Source organism: Ctenocephalides felis, unplaced genomic scaffold (genome assembly GCF_003426905.1).
Source record: "Ctenocephalides felis isolate EL2017-DRISC unplaced genomic scaffold, ASM342690v1 CF-g0.4_SCAFFOLD_03571, whole genome shotgun sequence".
Classification (NCBI taxonomy): domain Eukaryota; kingdom Metazoa; phylum Arthropoda; class Insecta; order Siphonaptera; family Pulicidae; genus Ctenocephalides; species Ctenocephalides felis.
The window spans coordinates 20405792-20423808 of NW_020539725.1; the positions used below are offsets into that span (position 1 = coordinate 20405792).

At 28.1% G+C, this 18017-nt stretch overlaps 2 protein-coding genes across 2 annotated transcripts; one reads left to right on the top strand and one right to left on the bottom strand.

Annotated features, from left to right (window-relative positions):
• Positions 1–5625: 5625 nt before the first annotated feature.
• On the bottom strand, positions 5626–10559 carry LOC113385753 (trypsin-like). The gene is made up of 4 exons (XM_026623591.1): positions 10459–10559; positions 9141–9262; positions 8542–8693; positions 5626–5703 (listed from the first exon to the last, which is right to left on the bottom strand). The coding sequence occupies exons 1-4, from the start codon at positions 10557–10559 to the stop codon at positions 5626–5628; spliced, it is 453 nt and encodes a 150-aa protein (XP_026479376.1).
• A 4363-nt stretch (positions 10560–14922) lies between these two features.
• Positions 14923–17773, top strand: LOC113385754 (gustatory receptor for bitter taste 66a-like). Its single transcript, XM_026623592.1, has 4 exons — positions 14923–15050; positions 16542–16610; positions 17459–17548; positions 17624–17773. The coding sequence occupies exons 1-4, from the start codon at positions 15036–15038 to the stop codon at positions 17771–17773; spliced, it is 324 nt and encodes a 107-aa protein (XP_026479377.1). The 5' UTR covers positions 14923–15035.
• Positions 17774–18017: the final 244 nt, after the last annotated feature.

Genomic DNA, 18017 nt, shown 5'->3' on the forward strand with positions numbered 1-18017 from the left:
GAATCCCGCTGTGTATCCTTTTGTGCCGCGTCAATTCTTCGTTTCTCGTGAAGGTCTTCCCGCACTGCGAATTGTCACAACGGAACGGACGTTCTCCTGAAATAAGCCAATTGTTGACATTTAATTGACAATATTATTATCTGCATTGATAGATTATTCTTTACATTAAATTACAATTATCCCTACCTTACTCCGACAAAAGAACTTCTACAAAAGACAAAAAACATGCTACTACACAAAACAATAGAAATAGAAAAATGTATACTAATATTCAAAATAAAAAATAACAAAATCAAAACTTGAACCACAATAGAGACAAACCAGGATAATACACGACCATCAAACGAGACAAAACCGAAACTTCCACATGAAACATGCAAAAACTAGTAAAAGGACTTGCAAGTCCTCTGAGAAGTGCTTTTACAATAAACTACCGGACGCACTGAAGACAATGACGGACCTAAACAGTTTCAAAATTAAACTGAAAAAATTACATAATACATAAATGAAATAAATGAGATAAAATTCCTTATTTTAAATACTATATTACTTCTGTTCTGTAAAAATTAATTACAATTAAGTATTAGTACATATGTATGTACGCAAGCGTTCTGTGTATATATGTGTGTATAATAGTAATAAGTAAAAATATATAGATGTCTTAATGTAAGTCTGTTACACAAAATTTAGATTATATTTTGTTATAATTGCTGTGATCTCTCATACCAGAACAATTGTCTGACTGAGAGTATGTATGAATTATATCAAATAAATAAATAATAAATATTTTTTTAAAAAAATTCAATACATAGTAAAGGCCAATGCATTTGTCTTAAAGCCAGATGTTAATCAATAGTTAATTAACTTCCCGTAGGGTAAGTTGTAGTAATGAGCCAAAAATCGAAAACATTTTTTTTGCATATCTTCACGTTTCAGAGGTTTTTGAACATTTTTGCATACCTCATAATAAATGTATGTGTGTGTGTATGTGTGGAGACAATTTTCCGTCGACGATTTCGGGCGTATAGATGAACTGATTTGAAGAATTCAAAAAGCAATCGATTCCTATTGATAGGGAGATGTGCTGTTAGTTTTTGGCAAAGACAGGTCCAGTGGCTTTGGAGATATGGAGCAAAAAGTGCTAAAAATGTTAGTTTTTAAGAGAACGGATTTGAATGATCCAAAAAACATTCGATTCGTAATAATTGTGAGAAGTGGTGATACAAAGCTAAATGTGCCAAAAATTGTAGTTTTTGAGAGAACTAAGCATCATATTTCAATGATTTAAAAAACTTTCTGCTTGTGTTGACGAAACGATTGCTTTAGGATTTTTTTTTAAATTTTTTTAATTAAAAAAAATTATTGAATATCGAAAAATAATTCAGATTTTAATTCTAATTCTCGCTAAAGTTCTAAATATTACTTGTAATACTTCAAATAATTATAATAATCTATTTGAAAACATTTAATATTTCTCAAATATGTCATTAAGGTACGGGAACTATTTTAACTATTTTTTTCCAACTGATATCTTTCAAAGATTTATAATATATGTGACTGTATTAATTATAATGCGTTAATATGTGCTTTGAACATACACAGTATATTTCCTAAAAACGCTCATTATTCTAAATGTAAATCAATTTTTATTTAAACCACTTTTCGTAAGCCTATTATGTTTCAGGACGTTTGTTAAGACCAGGATCTCTATCCCCACAAAAACATTTATTAAATTCATCAAAGCCAAAATTTTTTTTAGTTAATTATGAGAAAAACTACCCAGCGAACTTCGCGAAAAACTAATAAGCACAATCTCCAACTGATACCATTTGAACAGTTTTTAAATTTTCAAAATCAGTTCTGGCTTTTGTGTGAAAACGTAAAAGAATTTTTTGCATATTCTAAAACAATGGTTCAATCGATCGCGTGAAATTAATCAACGCAAATTAGATTTCCAACAAACGGCTTTGAAATTTTTGCAATCGGTATATCAAACTTTATTGAGCTAAGCTTTTAAAATTGTATAGTTTCACAGGGATATTATATTTTAGGATGTTCTTTGTGACCATGAACCCCATCATAAAAGTATTCATCAAGATCGCCAAGAGAAAAAAATAACTGTTAATTACGAAGAAACGCCCTGGCCGATTTTTAACACCACTAATCAGCACGAATCCCAACTAATAACTTTTATCCAACACTTATATTATATTTATAAATAAAAAATAATAAAATGTCCTTTTATTTGAATATATAAAAATTGAACTCACCGGTATGAATTCGTACATGTCCTCTAAGCTGTCCGGAATTGGAAAAGCGGACGTCGCAGTGGGGGCACTTGAACTTTCGTGGTCTTTGTTTTCGTGCGCGAAATACTTTCGACAACTTTTCCTCTTGAAGATGTTGACTAATCATATATGACAATTGAACGTTCTCAAAATAATGAGCCGGTAAATGCGGATCTGGCAAAAATTCTGGACAAGGCCATAGCTGAAAAGCTGATGTATGATACCCTGCAGTTCTAGGATCATGGTTTGGTAAATTAGTTGAGAATGGCTTTCCACAGTTTGATGTCAATTTGCATGTCGATTCTACCATTTGACTATTGTTATCACCTTTCGTTGGCACTGTTACACAAGTTTTTTGTTTGTCACTACTAATCCAAGGTCTAAAAATATTCGAACTACACGTCGAAGGTGTTTCAAATCTAATCTCCATTTCGCTAAAATATATTCCGGTGCGTTTGCAGTCTCGATCAATACTAATCATCGAAATTTGTAAGTGACACTTTAGTAGGAATGCCCCATTATAGTTTTTGAGAGGTAGGGGAATTTAAGGTTTGATAGGGATTGTTACAAATAAAAGAAGGGATTGACTTTGGCTGGCAGAGGCTTGATTCAATTGGTGAAGGCAATGTAGTATGAATGCATTGTGCGGTATTTTTGAAAAGGAATGCTTCCATTCGAATTTGCAAGATGGGTGTGTTCACAGTTGGAAATTGACGGCGCATTGCATGTGCATAAGGGTTGTAAATGAATACATGTTATTTTGGGGGGTGCTCGACCAAACTCTATGATTTATGTAACGAGTTTCTGCAATAACGTAGTGCAAGACCAAACGCAATATTATAATAAAGTGAAAATTATGGAGCGTGTGATATCGAGTTATTTTATAGAAAGCGGGTCTTGATTAAAACGAATACTGCAATAACATATTTATATTAGTATAATCTTTGAATACTTTGACAATTATTTAAACAATAATAATCTTTTCTGATACAAATAAAACTAGTGGGGTGTATGGCATCGTGCCTTAAGGCAAATTGCTGGAACTTCCGTACCGTAACGAAATATTCGAGGAATATTAAATGTTTCAAATAGACTATTATAAATAAATACTATAACATTGTCTATATATAAGAAATTATATAAATGAATATATAAATTATTATCCTATTATAAATATTATATTTTATTATTGTTTAAAGTATATTAGAACTTTAGTCAGAATTTAAAATTAAAATCAACAATTTTTTTTCCAAAATCAATTATTTTATTAAAACAAGCAGAAAGTTCTTTGAATCATTTAAATCGGACGCTTAGTTCTTTCAAAATCTGCCATTTTGTGCAACATTTAACTCTGTATCTTCGAAATGGCTGAGCCTGCTTCTGCAAAATCATCTTTTTTCCCAATCATTACAAATTGAATGTATGGAGGTGTGGTCCATATTAAATACCAAAATGATAGACAATAATAAATTCATAAAATATTATTTATATTTCGTTTATTTTATATATGATTAATATCCACGACACTATGTGTTGTCATACTAATCGTTAATAAATGTTATTGGTATTTTCGTATTTATAATTAAAAAGAAAGGTTTTAAGAATCATACATTTTTTAGCAAAAACTATTAGGGAGAAACAAAAACCAAGTACGATCTGACACTTGAATTTCCTTTTGTTTTTCTCAGTGCTGTCACTATATGGGCCATCTGTCCAGAACATGTGATGCGTGTTGACGAGCCGCGATGCGTGTTGACAACCCGCTATAAATGCTTTTTAGATCATTCAAATCGGATGTTCTGTTCTCTCAAAAACTCGATTTCTATTTCTGCACTCTTTGCTTTATATCTCCGTACCTGCTGGACCTGCCTTTGCCAAAAACTGATCAGCACATCTCCCTATCAATAGGAATCGAATGTTTTTTGAACAATTCAAATCGGTTGATCCGTGCGCCCAAAAAATTGTATACATACATACATACACACACACACACATCCATTTTTTCTGAGGTATGCCAAAATGTTCAGAAACCTTCAAAACGTCGAGAAATGCAAAAATTTTAATTTCGATTTTTGGACGATTACAAAAACTTACCCTACGGGAAGTTAAAAATATATGTAACTCTTAACAAAATACAATAAAATCTTAATAAAAGATTCTAAACCGAATTCTGGGAAAAAATACGACGAAATGTTTTATGAATATATTTTTGAGTAAAACCAATAAATACTTCAAAGATTCAACTGAACTTTTATTCGAACTATATTTAAATATATTAATCATAACATCTAGCTTTTTTGATAGCTTATATTATATAATATTTAAGAATATATATAAAAGTAGAATAACAACGACGAAATTCATGTTGCTGCAGAAATGATTTCCTTTATTTCCTTCATTGATTGTATCATGCTTTCCTTGAAATCCCTTATCGTAGCTAGTGCATTTAGTTTTATTTGAATAACGTATATCATCATTGCTCATTTGGGCTTATTTTCTATAATATTATGTATCCAATTTTCATATGGCATTATTCGTACAAAGAGATACGGCAAATGAGGTATGGCACAATCAAAGTCTCCAGTTGATCCTGAAAACTATCGCTTCGACTTCAGAAATCTCACAAACCACTGGGCCACCTGAGTCCCCGTAACAAGAAACCTGGGAAAAAAATTATAAAATTATTAACTTACTTCACTTATTAACAAAATATTGTGAATATAAGATTCTCATAATGTATATAACGTTATGATTTATATAAGCGAAGTTATTTCGTACTTGCTGTGCAAAAATTTGCCCGGAATTAAAATAGAATGTTAGAAGGTTCCGTTTCAAAAGGCATCTTTGATTTTTACTAACAATAAGTTTCATTAACCATCACTTTTCTCTCAGATTTCATATTTATGATATGTTCGAAAGATTCCAAGTGAAAATTACGCTGACTAGATTTTGATAAAAAACCTAAGAACCGTTTCTTCATAATTAATTGTCAATATAAAGTAAATTGTACACAACAACTCCTAAAATAGTGCGAAAGTGGTAGTAAAAATCATAAAAATGAAATAGTTGCTAAATCTCAATTCTTATTGATTAAGTTGATATTTTATATACATCTGGAAGTTACTCATAGTTGATAGTTGAATAATTTGATAACATGAAAAATTATCATAGTATTAATTACCTTGTACAGTTGCTGATAGTAAGCACATATCCTTGTCAGGAACTATGTACTCACTAAGTTTCTCTTTACATATTCTTATTGGTAGAACATCCAAATTGGCTTTTTGAAGCGTTGTCACATGGTTCTTAACATTTTTTCCGAGAGACCCCCAGCCAACTACTGTACAATTTCATTAGTATTTTCAGGCACATCATCACCAGCATACTTCTCGTAATAGTTGGATATTTTTGCGACCTGAAATTTAGATGTACAATTGATTAATTCACAGGCCAACAAAGAAAATGGTGCAAACGATTTTAATGCTGTTTTTTAGTATATTTGGGGCGCTGATTTAAAAAATGACATTGGTTTTTTTATGAGCTTTAGTTTTCAAGATATGAAATATATGATATATAAGGAATGAAAGTAGAAAATAGTAATACTATTCAGAATGTTATTTTAATGATATATGTCTACTCGTACATACAAACTTACAAGACTCATTCGGCCTTAGTTGGGACATTAGTTGACACTGTAAAAAGTTTTTTTCCGTAACTACTTACAATGGACCTGGTTTCGGCAACTTCTTTCCGAATTCAAAACTAGAGCTGATACAAAAAATGGCTTGCAAATTTGAAATCAGCGCAAAAAATACTATAAGAATCGGCTCTTACATTTGATGCACCAAACAAAATGAATTTTTTGTAGGCCTGGGAATTATTGATTTATTAATATTATTAATCACTTACTGCTTTATCAAGTTAACCACCATTGGTTATATTTATCATAATAAAACAAATTATTTTGTAGTATTAAATTAAATATTTATTGCTGTTTATCATATAGATAAAAAACGTATAATGCTGATGATTATGAAAAGTCTCTAAGAGAGGCAGTATCTAATTGACCGTGTAGAAAACACGTAATTTTACCCGCTAAGGAATTTTATGCTAATCTTGTTTACTTTTATTAGAATATTTTTTTATGATAGAAATGATGTTTTCAAATTTATCAATCAATATTTTGTTACAATTTTCTTGATGCACCAATACGAGTCTGTTAACTTTTAAGAAGCACTCACTAATTACTGCCAAAAATTTTTAACTTCTCGTAAGGTAAGTTATATAGTAATGGGCCAAAAATCGAAAATGAAAATTTTTGCATATCTTTACGTTTCAGAGGCTTCTGAACATTTTGACATATCTCAGAAAAAATGGACGTGTGCGTGTGTATGTGTGGAGACAATTTTACGTCGTCGATTTCGGGCGTACGGATGAACCGATTTGAATGGTTCAAAAAAGATCGAAGACAGGTTCAGCGACTTCGGAGATATGGAGCAAAAAGTGTTACAAATGTCAGTTTTTAAGAAAATGTATTAACCAATTTGAATGATTGAAAAAACATTCGATTTGTAATGATGTTGAGAAGAGGGGATTAGATTTTGGCAAAGGCAGGAACGTTTCGGAGATATAGAGCTAAAAGTGAAAAAAAATGGCAGTTTTTTAGAAAACTAAGCATCCGATTTGAATGATTTAAAAAATTTTTTGCGAAACGTTTGCTTTTGGGTAAAGAAATTATTTTTAAATCTTTTTTTTTCATTTTCAAAAGTATTTTTTTTTAAATATCTAACAAAAGTTCTAAACGTCACTTGTAGACTTCAAATAAATTATTTTCACTTTGCAATTCAGTTTATTAAATACTTAGAAATATGTTATAATGTTTTTCATATTAAATCCGATTGATTAAGTTTTGTTCATTCAATTTTTATACAATAAGAATAATGAAAGTTACATTATTTATAATAATCTATTTGAAAACATTTAATATTCCTCGAATAATTTATTAAGGTGCGGGAAGTTCCAGCAGTTTGCCTTAAGGCACGATGTCATACACGACTAGTTTAATTGATTTTTAATTTAATAAATAAATTTGATTTTTAATAGAATTTTTTTTGAGGTATTTATTTAAGTTGATTCTGTATTCAGCATCATTGAATTGGTTTTTGCAAACAATTTTTGTAACAGTGTCTTTCAATTGCTTCAGTGCATTACTGCCAATTTGTTCTGTGTGTCGATACTATAATTAATTAGTGTTTTACTGCAAGGCCAATTGACAATTATGTAATCCAATATTTGTGACAAGTTATAAGATGAGAATCATAAATTCTGTCCAAGTTGGTCCGCAAAACTTGGTTTATAATCTAAACTGAATAATGATTTTGTTTTTTGTTCAGAACGATTTTTTTTTGTAAATATCAAGCCTATTGATTTAGATTAGGTGCTGTAAAAAATCTGGTCAATGATTGAAGAAACTTAGATGAATATTAACTTCCCGAAGGAGAAGTTAATGTTTTCGCCAGAAAATCCGATTTAATAACTATATAAATGGAAAAAGTATGTGTGCATATGAGCCAAAATTTGACCTTTCATTGGCATTTCATTGACTGTTAATTGGCATTAGTATAACTATTAGTAAGTATAATTTTTTTACGATTGTAATAAATTTTTATAGCGATAGAGTTTATAATTTTTCAAAACGAATGATAATGTCGTAGATCCTAAAATATTATGCGTCTACGACAAGTGGTTTAATTATAAAAATTCATTAAAGATGGAAATAATGGGCCGCACTTTTAGTACACCCAAGCGCTTTTTCTTGCAGTATAATTGATACAATTATAGAAATTATAAGTTTCTTGAAAGACATCAATGGCAATTCACATTGATTAGTATTCATTAAAAGCGGAGACTTTATTTTTTTAATAAACAGTTAAAAATCATATCTTAAAAAATCAGAAAAATTCTTTGATCTTGCAGCTGATTTATCAAATATACTAAAATTCAAAATAATTAAGATTTCTTAAAATTTAATTTTTTTTAAAAATAATTGCAGTTTTCAAATTTATAAAAATGTTAAAACAAATTAATACAGTTTTCAGCGATTTACAAAATTTATAAAAAACTAATTTTTGTTAAAAAAAACATTAAATTATCAACACTTTTAATTAATAAACATTCATTAATTAATTTGTTTTTAAAAAATTTCTTTGCCTCTACTAGAAAAAATAAAAAAATATATTATGTATAATCTTACTTGTACATTTTCTCCTGTTCGGAAAGGACTCTCTATTTGGACCAAGCCTATATCGTTCATAAGAGTTTCTGGATCATATTCAGGATGTGTATAGAAATAAATGCATTGTTTTATTTGGCCAACTTTCGTTTTATCATCAGAAAATGTAGTACCTGAAAACATATTATGATCTAAATATAGCAAATGTTATAAATAGTGCTTTTAATAAATATAAACTTCAATAAGTTTCACATTACATGTTTTTTAAAACTTGCTCGTATGGTAATGATATTTTACACCATGATCAATAGTTAATGTTAACTACCTTTAGTTAAAGAACCCATTAAAGTTTGTCCTACTTTTAGAAAATATTATACACTGTAGTTGAATTTATTAATGCTATTTGGATAATTTTATGTATATTATACTAGTATGTAAATTACAAATTTAAAACAATTCATCAATAGAAAAAATATCACACACCTTTTAACTATCGAGTGAAATCTTATGGTCAAAAACGAAATTAATAGTTATAATTTTGAATAATAAATGAATGATTTATGGTAAACAGTTAAAATCATTACCAATTGAAGTTTTTAGAGAAATATCGTGTTAGTTACCTGCAAGTGCCTGATAAAATATAGCTTTTCTCAGCTTCATGTAGCATTCGGAGGCCATCATTAAACAGTGCGCAGCTGTTAAAATCCAATCTTCTTTAATTAGTATTCCACCACACATATGACTATAATATCAATTTATTTATGCAAACATTATATCTATAGTATTTATAAAATAAGCTGACGATAAGTCTATTTTTTAAGTAGACTTATCATCAGTTTATTTTATAAATGAAATATTAACTTCCCGTAGGGTAAGTTATAGTAATCGCAAAAAACGAAAATGAAATTTTTTATACATCTTTACGTTTTAGAGGTTTCTGAACATTTTGACATACCTTAGAAAATATGGATGTATGTGTGTGTGTGCGGATAGTTTTTGTCAACGATTTTGCCAACACGGATTAACCGATTTGAATAATTTTGATTTTGATTCCTACTGATAAGGAGACGTGCTGATTAGTTTTTGGCAACGGCAGGTCTAAGCCGTTTCGGAGATACGGGAAAAAAGTGCCAAAATTGGTATTTTAGTTTTTGCGATAACGGAGCGTCCGATTTAAATAATTCAAACAACATTTTACTCGTATTGACGAAATGAACAAATGGTGATTTGTTTGTAGAATAAAAAAAGTGAAAAATAATGCCATTTGGCGGTCAAAACTGAATGTTAGACTTTAGAATGTTAGATTTTATAAAGATTATAATAATAGATACAAATTTTGTGTACAATTATATGGGTTCCGTACTAATGTTCATGGCACATGGCACATGGGCACATTTTTTACAAAGATAGAGTACTGCATATAACCTAGATATGGTATTTTGCCAGAAATATTCATCAGCAGAATTGGAATAACTAATTAACTTTTTATTGACTATTTGTTTGTTTTATACATCTTTTCCAGAATAAAAATTCAATCGGTTCTATGTGAATTAAATCTTATTAAGTTGCATTTTAGCGCTCGAAATATTTTCCAGAATAATTTAATTAACAATTTCGTAAATCAACCCATTCATTCAACACCGTTAGGGCATTTTTCACTAAATGATGTCTTATGTGAAATAAAAAAGATGAAAAACAGATCTTCGTCGGGTATGGACAAATTTACTCCAAAAATGATAAAAGAATTGCCTAAAAAAAGGTATTTTATATATAACAAATATTTTCAACGCCATCCTTCTATATAATTATTGGTCCACAGCTACTTAAAAATTATATTCTTCAGTATCGTAATCTAAAATTGATTTCACAATTACAAGATAGTTCTTGTAAACGCCGTAGATTAAGTTATCAGATTTTATTTAAAAAAAAAATACTTACTCCTCTTTACTTCGTAATGATATTGTAAATGGGTATTTTGCAATATTTGTGCTTATTCCACCGACAACTTTTTTTTTTGGCTTCATTTCCCCTGTGACCATACTCAAGACTGTTAAATATAACACAAATAAAATATGCCTGTACATATTAGGATCATTAAATTTTTTTGTTCAAGATTAAATATTATATATAAATCTCTGAACTTTTAAATGTCACATGTTCTGATAATCTATATGCTTTTGTTATTGAAATTGTATGAGATACATGTATACAACGAATTAGACTTACATTATGTAGTAACACTACATTTTATATACTTAGGTCACTTAATTTGGTTCATTTAAAATTAAATTAAAATTAAATGAACAAAGTTAATGTTTGTTGCCGAATTCATGTAGGTATTGTTATTTTTTAGTTAAATTCAATAGATGTTTTTATATAACTTCTATAATAGCTTACGCGTGGGTAAGCTAATTAACTGAAGTAAAATTTATTAAAAAAGGTCTTTAAATTCATAGCGTGGGTAAAAAAGACCAACTGAACCTTCACCCTGGCAAAGATGTAAACAATAAAAAAATAGTAAATAAGAAGTATTGAGTTAAAAAAAGCAATTTTACAACAGATAAAATAAATTAAGATTTATTCGAACTCTACTGATGAACAATTCTGTCAAAATACTAGATTAGAGTTATATACAGTGTTATCTTTGTAAAAAATATGCTCATGAAATTTATCCTTTATTATTCCTTTAGCATCGGTTGAATGTAGTAATTATATTGTAAAATCTCTTTAAAGTTAGAAATAAAACTTTGGGTATGTTTGCCCCCTGGCTGTCTCATTTTGTGGGTACAAAGGAACAGATGACAAATTTTATAAAAATAGTAAAAAATCACTATTCTATAATTAGTCATTAACTGGGAATTTTACTGAACATAGTTTGATAGTTATTTATTTGATACGTGTTATGTGTTGTGACGTAGTTCATTGGGTTTGACTAAAAGTCAAATTGGTTCTTTGTGCCCCGCCCTATCCTATATAATAACTAACTGTTTCTATCAGATGTGTGTATTATCACTAGTTTGAATATGGTTTAAAATTCAAAATATATTTTTCAATTTAAAATAATTTGCTAACATTCGAAAAATATGTGGCTATCTCAATTGATAAGTTCTATGTTTCTGTATTAGTATAAAGTTTTAAATTAGGTAAAAAAATAAAACAAATATTTTAAATTTGATTATACTTCAAAAACTTTTATTGATATTTTAAATTTGTTTGGAAAAGCTTGCACTGAAGTAAAATGTATTAAAAAAGGTCTTTAATTTTATTAGAATTTATAAAGGTATATAAAATTTAAATATTCCATACTTTTTAAAAGTTGTTCTCATTTGTCATCCAGTAAAATGTTTCTTACAAATCCAAATTATGTAATGGGTAATTGCTTATTTTGAATTTTTTACGATATCAATATTAATACCAGATCAATACATTTGTATTTTATTACCAATTATATTAATGGACTCATTAATTAAGCAGGTAATTTGTTTGACATTATTGATCTTCGCGCATCGCGCTTGCGGTAAAGTCACATTGAATTAATTTTATTACTTTATATAATAAATTTATGATATATGTATATATATATATATATATATATATATTTATATATATATATATATATATATATATATATATATATATATATATTTTTGGGGACGCTTTTATATGAAAATGAATATATGAAACAGAGCCATTGAAGACTCAGATATGCAAAGTTCAATATATACTTAATTAAAGCATTTTGTATCTAAGCGCTTTCATAGAAGAGAGTGGTGTGATTTTAGAAGTAATATTAAATAAATTTTAATAGATAAAATATCAAAGTGTGATTGTAATCAGAGTGTATTGTTGACAGTATTATTTTCGATCAAATTAAGTTTTTAATTTTAAATTATATTTGATAAAGAATAAAATTAGTGATTATTTCGATAAAAGAAGAGAGCCATGACTCAACAATCTACAATTTACAATTCTGTAACACCATTCTTTCTCATATGTTTAATGATGGGAACAGCAACATTTCGTTTAAAAACGCATAAAATTATCACTTCTTGGATATATAATATTTTACCATTGACTTTAGTTTGTTTGAATACATATGTTTTCTATCTTGCCACCTTGGATAGGTTTTTCTCAGATAAATTTCAAGCCAATAATAGTATTGAAACAACAACCGATTGTTTTCAAATAATAGGCGCATTCATGGCCCAAACAGCAACATGGATAGAATCAGTTTTGCTAAGAATTCATTAATGGAAGCATTGAGACGTTTATATGAATTCGATGCTATTATCATAAAACGAATCAAACATGACTTTCGATATGATTATTGGCGAAAAATTTGTATAATTCAACTCTTTCTGGCTTGATAACGTATTCTTTGTTGATTAATACAATATTGTATGCTTACATGATCCGTTTTGATGTAAATTCGGTTCCGGTATGGATAACATACGCTCTTCCCATGGGATCATCAGGTTTGCGATATTTTCAAATGATTAATATGGCCTTTATAATGAGACTACGATTTTGCATAATAAACAATGAATTGCGCAAATTAAGTGAATCATGTCAAAAACAAGAAAAATCTGCGGAATATCGTACAAAAAATTTTACAACGGTTACAAAACAAACTCCACCTCTTGTAAAAAATACTATTACAACAATAACCCATTCTGACCAATTATTTACTAAAAATCTTAAAAATAATGCACTACCTAATTTCAATAATGACATTAAAATAATTGATGTCACTGATGCCGATTCTATTGCCCCCGAAGTTTTGTACCATCCATCCAATTTTGATACTTACAAACCTGTATTCCAAAGTTATAACAAAGCAAAAATTTTAAATTCAAATGCTTTAATAGACCAGTTAGCATTTTTATGTGAGCTGCATGATGAGCTTTGTGACATATGTGGCCTTATTGACAAAGTAAGTTATAAATTAATTTATCAGCTATTTAATTTTATTTAAGTAATTTAAAGCCGATGTTTGATTGGAATGATTTTGTATTGTAAATTTTGTAACAAATAAGTTTTTTAACAATGATCTCAATTTTTCGATTTTTCGCTCTTTCTATCTTTTTGACCCTATTTTCCTAGAGCTTGTTCACATTGTTATAATCAAATTATCTTAAAATTATTTCATTAGTTTCAAAATGTAGGTATTTAATACATAATTTAATTTTTAATCGTGGTGAATTTCACCAATCATAATTACGAATAAATTTTCAATAAATTTAAGAATTATGTAGGAAAATTTCTCATTTGATGGATTTGAAATTTTTGGAAGTGCACTTTTGAAACTTAATTTAATATTAGCACTATGCTATGTGAAAATTAATAAAAATTATGCAAACCATTAAAACCAGTATCAAAATTCTGTTAATTACTATGGTTATCAACATTGACTATTTTTTTTTCTTATCTCAATTTTTTTTTATCCCTATACAATAGAATACACGCATACATGATTTAGAAAGCTTTGAAACTTAAGGGGCACAACTAGTATAACCGCCTAAACAAAGGTGATTTTTGGGAATTTATATTAAAAAAAATACTTTATTAATCATTTCAAAACTTTAGGAATATATTTACACATGTTTTAAGAATTCATAGTAAAATTTTTGAAGAAAAAAATTAAATATTTTTTAAGTTATCGTCGATCTCCAATGGCGCGAAAAAAGGCCCTTCATTGCTGCAGTGATCCGACCTTCTATGTGGATGAAATTACAAAAAAAATCTCATTAAACTAGATAATATTGTCTGTAAAATGAACTACGATAAAAGAAAAAATCAAAAATTGACAAAATGGCGGCGTTTAAAAAAAGGCAAATTTACCCAAAATTTTGGGCGATTTTGGACTGCCAAAATTCGATTTTTGATCCGATCAAAAAATAGGTAGTTCATTTTACGGAGAATAGAAAAATTTGATAGTGATCGGATCATTTGTTTTTGAGTAATCACTGCAGCAAATTCGGAAAATGCTGTTTCGAGAAAAACGCGTTTAAAGATAAAATGAATCTTATATTAGTTACTATATATATAATCTTTTAAAAGGCTATAACTCAAAAACTGTTTAAGATATAGATTTAAAATTTTGGTATGTTATTTTTAAAGGTATAACCTATCGAAATATGGAAAAATTGAAAATTCTATTTTTTAAAAATTTCACACTAGTTGTGCTCCAAACATAAAAAAACATCATTTATGTTTTTGCGTTTTATTTAACTTGTGGTATGGTAAGTTAAAAATTGCCAAAAAATTAAATGTAATTTTAAACTATTTTTTAACAATGAATTATCTTTCTATTAATATACTTTTTGATATAGTCCTTTAGCTATTCCATGCTGGCAAATATTGCAGTTGCATTTATATCAACTACTGGACAACTGTATTTAGTATTTACAATATTGACAAATACTAAGTTTGTTAACGATTTGTATACTATCGCATCAGCACTTTGGATTTTGCCTGCAATTGTCCCATTGATTTTATTATGTGCATCTTGCCACATGACGGTGAATGAGGTAAGTATAAACAGAATTAGTTTTTAATTTTATTTATCGTATTAATATATACGCTAAAACTATTGGATATGTAAGTGTAAATTTTTTTATTTGCGATTTCGACAAAAACCCTGAATCAATTTTGAAAATTCAAAAACTGTTTGAAAATTTTCAGTTGGTTATTGTCCCCATTGGTTTTTGGTAAAGATTAGCCGCGATGTTCTCTCGTGATTCATAGTGAAAAACTTTCTTAAAGTAAAAATTGTATATAGACAGAAATCATAGCCTAAACTAACATCAAATTTGATGGGACTACGACAAATGGTTTAATTATAAAAAATCGCTAAAGTTTGGAATAATGGGCCGTCAGGTCATGTCATGAGTACGTTCTATTGTAATTATTATAATTATAGATTAATTAAACTTTAACAATTAATTAATTGCATTGGAAGAAAAAACTATTTTGAATGAAACTGTTTAAAATTGTATCTAATTAGATAAATTCTTATTGATTGGGTCTAGTATTTTGGATTCTAGTGTCGAAAAGATCATGAAGTTTGCCTCAAGACAAAATAATACCTACAACTAGTTCAAAAGGTGTCAAGCTAGTCGGTATGATTTGAAATGTCGATAAACCATAAAATTGACAAATCGGGTTCTTTTCTGATGAGAAAAACTATTTGATTTTTGTGTGTTTCTAATTTGGGTTATGTATTTAGAGAACCAACTATTTTTGCTGAAGAGTTCGTCTATTTTAACTTATGCAATTTGTTAAGCTAATTTTGTGTAATTATTTCATTGGAAATAAATCTCATATACACATATATTAGTTTAACTATAATTTGTTTTTTAACATTTTTTTAACTGGGAAAAAAGGACAGCCTTGCAAACTAATTTCGCCGTCCCCCATGCATGGTCTAGCGCCGCCAGTGTTTTTTCTAAGGCAGAGCACCAAATATTATATATATATATATATATATATATATATATAATATATATATATATATATATATATATATATATATATTAGGGTGATCCTTAATATGAACATTTTCGAATTTCCTTGCTTCCAAGGGCTCAAATGGTTCCAAATTGATAAAAAAGCAATTCTCTGAAAGCTCTTAATATCAACTTTTAGATAGTGCGCAATTCAATCAAACTTTGTATGGAAATAGCATGGAAAAATTTTTAAAAATTAAAAAAAAACTTTTAGGTATAACTTAGCAACAAATGAATTAAAAGTGAAAATTCGTGTCATTTTTTATTGAAAATTCAATGCTCTGCCAAATTTTTTCATGCTATTTCCATACAAATCTTCAATTGAATTGCGCTCTATCTAAAAGACAATATTAAGAGCTAAAACTTTCAGTGAATTGTTTTTTATCAATTTGGAACCATTTGGGCCCTTGGGAGCAAGGAAATTCGAAAATGTCCATATTAAGGACCACCCTAATATATATATATATATATATATATATATATATATATAACATATATATAATCAAATTTCAGGCTAAACAAACAGGACCATTAGTGCACAAAATCAAATCAGAAGCAACTGACGATAGATATAAAGACTTTGTAAGTAATTTGGTTAAAATATGAAATACAAAGTTAATAAAAAGTATAATTTTCGCTACGTTATTGTTAATAGAATGTTGTAAAATTGTAACAATATTATAAAATATTTTGCACTATTTCTTTATTCATTACATGATACAAAATAGCTGCGGTGATGCCCTACATTGAGTTTTATCTTTAGTTTTATTTCTCTCTAAATATTCTATATATATATATGAATATATGAAAATACTAAGAGCCATAATTTTCTTTGGACGTTTTATATAGTTAAATGATAATATTATTATCTTCAGTACATAATATTAATGAAAATGAAACACGTTAAAACAATTCTTTTCTAGTTGAAAAATTTAAGCATTATTGAGTTCTAATTCAATAGTTATATGATAGAAAATATCAAATTGCGTTCATTGCGTTCAACATAATGAACTAGTTTTCTATAAGGTTGGGCTTGTATCAATAACCTTGGCCTTAATTACATTTTCAAGCATTATTTAATTCACGAATTAATTGTTCATATTTGAAAATGCGATTTAAATAGTATCGAATGAATACTAAAAAGTTCTTAATGTTATCTTATATTTTGACATCCGCATTTGATAGAAAATAGTTTCAACAATTTTTAAACATTTTATTTAATTACCACGATATTACCACAATATATTTCAACTTTTTCATTCTTTGTACGAAACTTTCGTTTAACATTCACAATATCAAGCTCCTCTTAAGGTTTTGTTTTTGATTTTTATTTGATTAGTATCGATTTAATTGATAAATTGATTTGATTTGATTACTATCAATAACTTATCATAATTTTTATTTTTTTCTAAAAATGATTTTCTCTATAGGTGGATTTATTTTCTCTCCAGTTAATGCATCAGACCGTAAAATTTTCACCGTGTGGATTTTTCGATGTCGATTTTACTTTATTGTTTGCGGTAAGTTTAATAATGTTAAAAAATATATAGATAAATATTTTATTATTAATGTGCGAATTTAATAAATTTTCCCAGATGACAGGAGCAATTACTACTTATTTGGTGATATTGATTCAATTTCATCTTAGCGCCTATGAAACACCTGATGATCCAATTACCACGACGCAGATTACTGACCTTGCTTTAATATCAACCACAACCCAATACAGTATGCCGGCGACGTAAACTAGAGGTTTTCATCTATTAAATTTAAAAATTGACTTGAAACAGTGCTATTTGTTTGTAATTTAAATTATAATGAACATTACGAATAACATAAAATTCACTCGTAGAAATTTTTTGAAGAATCATTATAAAATTTTTAGAATCCAATATTTAGAATGCGTAATTCTAATTTTATTATTATTCCATTTATACTATACAGGCGGGATTTTTTTTTACTTTTGAATTGATCTAAATTTTTCGTTCT

Coding starts and splice junctions, on each gene's coding strand:
- LOC113385753 (XM_026623591.1), bottom strand. CDS start 10,559: ATGGTCACAGGGGAAATGAAGCCAAAAAAAAAAGTTGTCGGTGGAATA. Junction 9,263..10,458: donor TCATTACGAAGTAAAGAGGA/GTAAGTATTTTT, acceptor TTGATATTATAG/TCATATGTGTGGTGGAATAC. Junction 8,694..9,140: donor ATTTTATCAGGCACTTGCAG/GTAACTAACACG, acceptor ATATGTTTTCAG/GTACTACATTTTCTGATGAT.
- LOC113385754 (XM_026623592.1), top strand. Junction 16,611..17,458: donor ACGATAGATATAAAGACTTT/GTAAGTAATTTG, acceptor TTTTCTCTATAG/GTGGATTTATTTTCTCTCCA. Junction 17,549..17,623: donor ATTTTACTTTATTGTTTGCG/GTAAGTTTAATA, acceptor AAATTTTCCCAG/ATGACAGGAGCAATTACTAC.